Below are 3,337 nucleotides of genomic sequence, written 5' to 3'. Positions count from 1 at the left end.
CTAATATTTGTGGTGAAGTAGCAAAAAAGCTTGCATGATGCCATTAGAAGTACATCAGGCACTCAGGAAGAAGCAAGAGCTTTGTGCCTAATGGCCCATCTTCCCCCAGGATGAGAGTGGAAATGTACTGCCTTAGGCACACAGAATACTGGCTGCTAAGGAGGGTCTGCAGATAAGATCTATACCTATAAGAGCAAGGGCTTTGGCTTCATCACCTTAGATTGTCTTGCAGTGAAATTCTGGGCAGAATTTCATAAGTAACCCAGTCACCTCGGAGAAGCAGGTGTCCAGCTAAGACTATGAGTCATTTACATCTGAAAGTCATGTGTGAAAATGCTGTGAATAAGGGCGCCTAGAAGAGAGTTGATACTGCTCTCCAGTTAGACATTGCTATGACCCCCTGACATGGCCACTGAGGCAGTAACGAAAAGCACCAGTCAGCGTGGTCTTTTGAGAGATTTATTGAATAAGAACAAGTATCAGCGGGACACTGGAACAGTTATACTGTGTGCTACAGCAGAAAGGCACTTTACTGTCTTAAAATCACAACTTCATTTGCTAAGGCACTACAACCCTGTCATGTTTTCAGTGAATACATAGCTTTAAAGGCGGCAGTGAATAAATAGCTCTGACGTAAGTGAGCACAGGCACCGCACAGTTGAAGACTCACTTTGCTGTGGTCACAGTATATAACTTACTCTCCATAGCGCTTTTCCTAGCATTTAAAAAAACGTGGCAGTATGAAAAAAAAAATCAGTTTCTCTTTTCAGTCTGTGGTCTCTTCCAAAGAAACCTGTATATAAAGATGCTTTTTCTCTTATGTATTCCTTGGCAACAATGAACCATGCATACAATAACCAAAATTCCCTCTTAGCAAATAAACCATCAAAGGACATCTCATACCAGGTTCATTCTGGAAACTTACAACATCAAGAGTTTGGGATACCCTAAACCGTCGGTCTCCAAGGTGGTTGCTTTTTAGCATCCTCAAGGAGAGCTTCACTAAGTAGCTTCAGGAAATCGGAACCTGTCCCTGTGTTGTCTAGGGTAGGCAGGGCCCTAGCTTAGGAGGATGGTGGGCTGGGCAGTCTTTCAGTGTCGGCAGTATTCACTAATGTCAACTTTGTATATTACATGTTCAGCAGCTCTCAAAACTTATGTGTATATATCTTCACTAGGATGATGTTTGGATTTTATATTTTAAATCAAGTTTTAGCTTCTCATTAATATGTGGATTGGTTTTGATTACAGCGATCACTTAGGTGCTTCTATAATAACTATGGCCACCGCAAAGTGTGGGGAAAGTAGTCTACAATATATCCTGGTGGTTTAGTCTGTGGGGGAAAAATTGTTTTGATCCAAGCATACCATGCTTTTGAAAAGTACCAGCCAAACTAGAGTAACTATTCATAGAAGGCCGTTAGAGCGTCTCTCGCTATTGGATGATGACATTTTCATGGCAGACATAAATTACATTGTTCCTTAAGACTTAATTCACATCTTCACACATATTTTTCTTCCAGTTGCATCTTCAGCTCGTCCATTGGGCCGTGAGGGTATGTGTAGTCATGAAGTAAGAGTCCTGATGTAAAACACATTTCCTTCAAAGCGACAGTGTGTGTGTGTGTGTGTTTTCTTTTGGTAAGTGACATTGAGATTCCAGGCTGGCACAAGTAAGCTGGAAAGTACGATTCTGTTCTGGGCTAGGCAGCTAGCCACACAGTCACATTTTTAAGAAATCTGAGACATACCGGCTGAGATGAAGTACAGTGAGAGTGCTTTCATTCTGGAACGTACAACGATATTGCTTTCACCTAAGACTCAGTCTCCAGTGTGAGCTTCATAGACATAATGAACTTGGTTTTAAATTATGGGTACAGCCTTTTACTTCATTGCAAAAATACTAGCTTTAAAAAGTCACCGAGAAGCAACTGAATACAGAGCAGCTAAATCACAAAAATAGAAAAAAAATAATCGTCAGAGAGCACTTGAGAAAGAAGCCAGAGCCAGGAGCACCTAGTTGGTCTTCTCCAGAGACCTGTAGTAATCTGTCAACACTTTCCACGCTTTCGGGGCCATGAAGCCATCTGGGGGATCTTCTCCTTCCCGGGCGAGCTTCCTCATGCGAGTTCCTGAGATGAAGTCAAACTCCTCGTGCCTGTCAGTACAGCAACAGAGAGTTCAGCAGAGGGAAGTAGCAGCTCTTTAAAGATCCCTGGGGCTACATTGCTGATTTTTTTTTTGCATTTTTTTTCTTTTTTCTGTAAACAGCCAAATGTTTCAAAATGGGCAGTTGTCTCAGGCTTTAGCTCTGAATCTTGTGGAACAAAGGAGGGATAAAAGTAGGTGTCTACACAATGGTTCTTGTACACGTGCTCTTTTATATCTTGAGGCCAGAGGCTAACTTGTGTGAACTTGGTATGGAGCAGACATGTGCCGTAAGTGCTCATTGAAAAGTGTCTCTCCCCATGTCCTTTCACTTAGTGTTAGGTGTCTACATAAGGCAGATCTATGGAGTTTCATATAGCCTAGCCTGGCCTAAAGCTTGATATAGCCAAAGATGACCAGCCTGCCTCTCGCTCCCTTGTGCCATGACTGTCGGCATGTAGCACTATGCCCAGCTCAAGAACTTTCTGTGGGGTTCCTGGAGATCAAACCCAGTGCTGTGCACATGCTAGGCAAGTATTCTGCTAGTAAGCTATATCCATCGGACCAAAGAGAAATGTTTACAGACCAACACCTACATGCAGAGGACTCTGCCAACAATGTCAGGGGACACAGCATTTGCAAGAGCAGGTCTATAACTCAAGAGTGTCTTTCCCATTGGAAGCCTGTAGACTGGAGACTTTTCCAGAGGGTCAAAGTTTTCCCTCAGGACAGTTGTCATGTCAATTAATTTTTTTTTCCCTCCAGAAACCTACCTTGCTGGATCATAAAAGTCCATGGCCTTTTTAATTTTATTGTAGGCAGCCACTCGGAACGGAATGATTTCCACAGAGGTAAGACCAGGGGCCATACTCAAGACCTTGCCCCCGTGGGTGGGTTCATATAGGTCTTTCTTTGTCTCAGGATGGGGCATTCCTGCGGGATCCCTACCCACAATGTAGAAATTGGCTCCTGCAATCATCCGGCACCTGCAATGCCACTGGACCTGGAAAATATCACATAGGGGACATGATGGCCAGAGGTTCCTCTTTACGCCAATTCTTTTAATTTTGCTTTTGAAGTGATTGAAAGGGGCAGGTCATTTAAAAGTAGTGAGGAAGTCCGTGAGTCTAAGCCTCTAGCACTATTCAAGCTGGGTTATATTGGATAAAACTGGAGTATTTTTTTTTTT

General features: G+C 43.0%; 1 protein-coding gene across 4 annotated transcripts in view; it reads right to left on the bottom strand.

Moving 5' to 3' along the window:
- Positions 1-445: 445 nt before the first annotated feature.
- Papss2 (3'-phosphoadenosine 5'-phosphosulfate synthase 2) overlaps positions 446-3,337 on the bottom strand; it is a 71,961-nt gene continuing 69,069 nt past the window's right edge. For all 4 annotated transcript variants that reach the window (XM_029472299.1, XM_021151270.2, XM_029472298.1 and 1 more), the window contains 2 exons: positions 2,922-3,151; positions 446-2,158 (listed from right to left, as the gene is read on the bottom strand). In XM_029472299.1, coding sequence (XP_029328159.1) covers positions 2,017-2,158; positions 2,922-3,151 — 372 coding nt within the window. In that variant the 3' untranslated portion in view covers positions 446-2,016. The remainder of the gene's footprint in view (positions 2,159-2,921; positions 3,152-3,337) is intronic.

This window comes from Mus caroli, chromosome 19 (genome assembly GCF_900094665.2).
Source record: "Mus caroli chromosome 19, CAROLI_EIJ_v1.1, whole genome shotgun sequence".
Lineage (NCBI taxonomy): Eukaryota > Metazoa > Chordata > Mammalia > Rodentia > Muridae > Mus > Mus caroli.
Note: the sequence above shows the minus strand (reverse complement) of the source record. Positions and strands in the feature narration are given on the sequence as shown.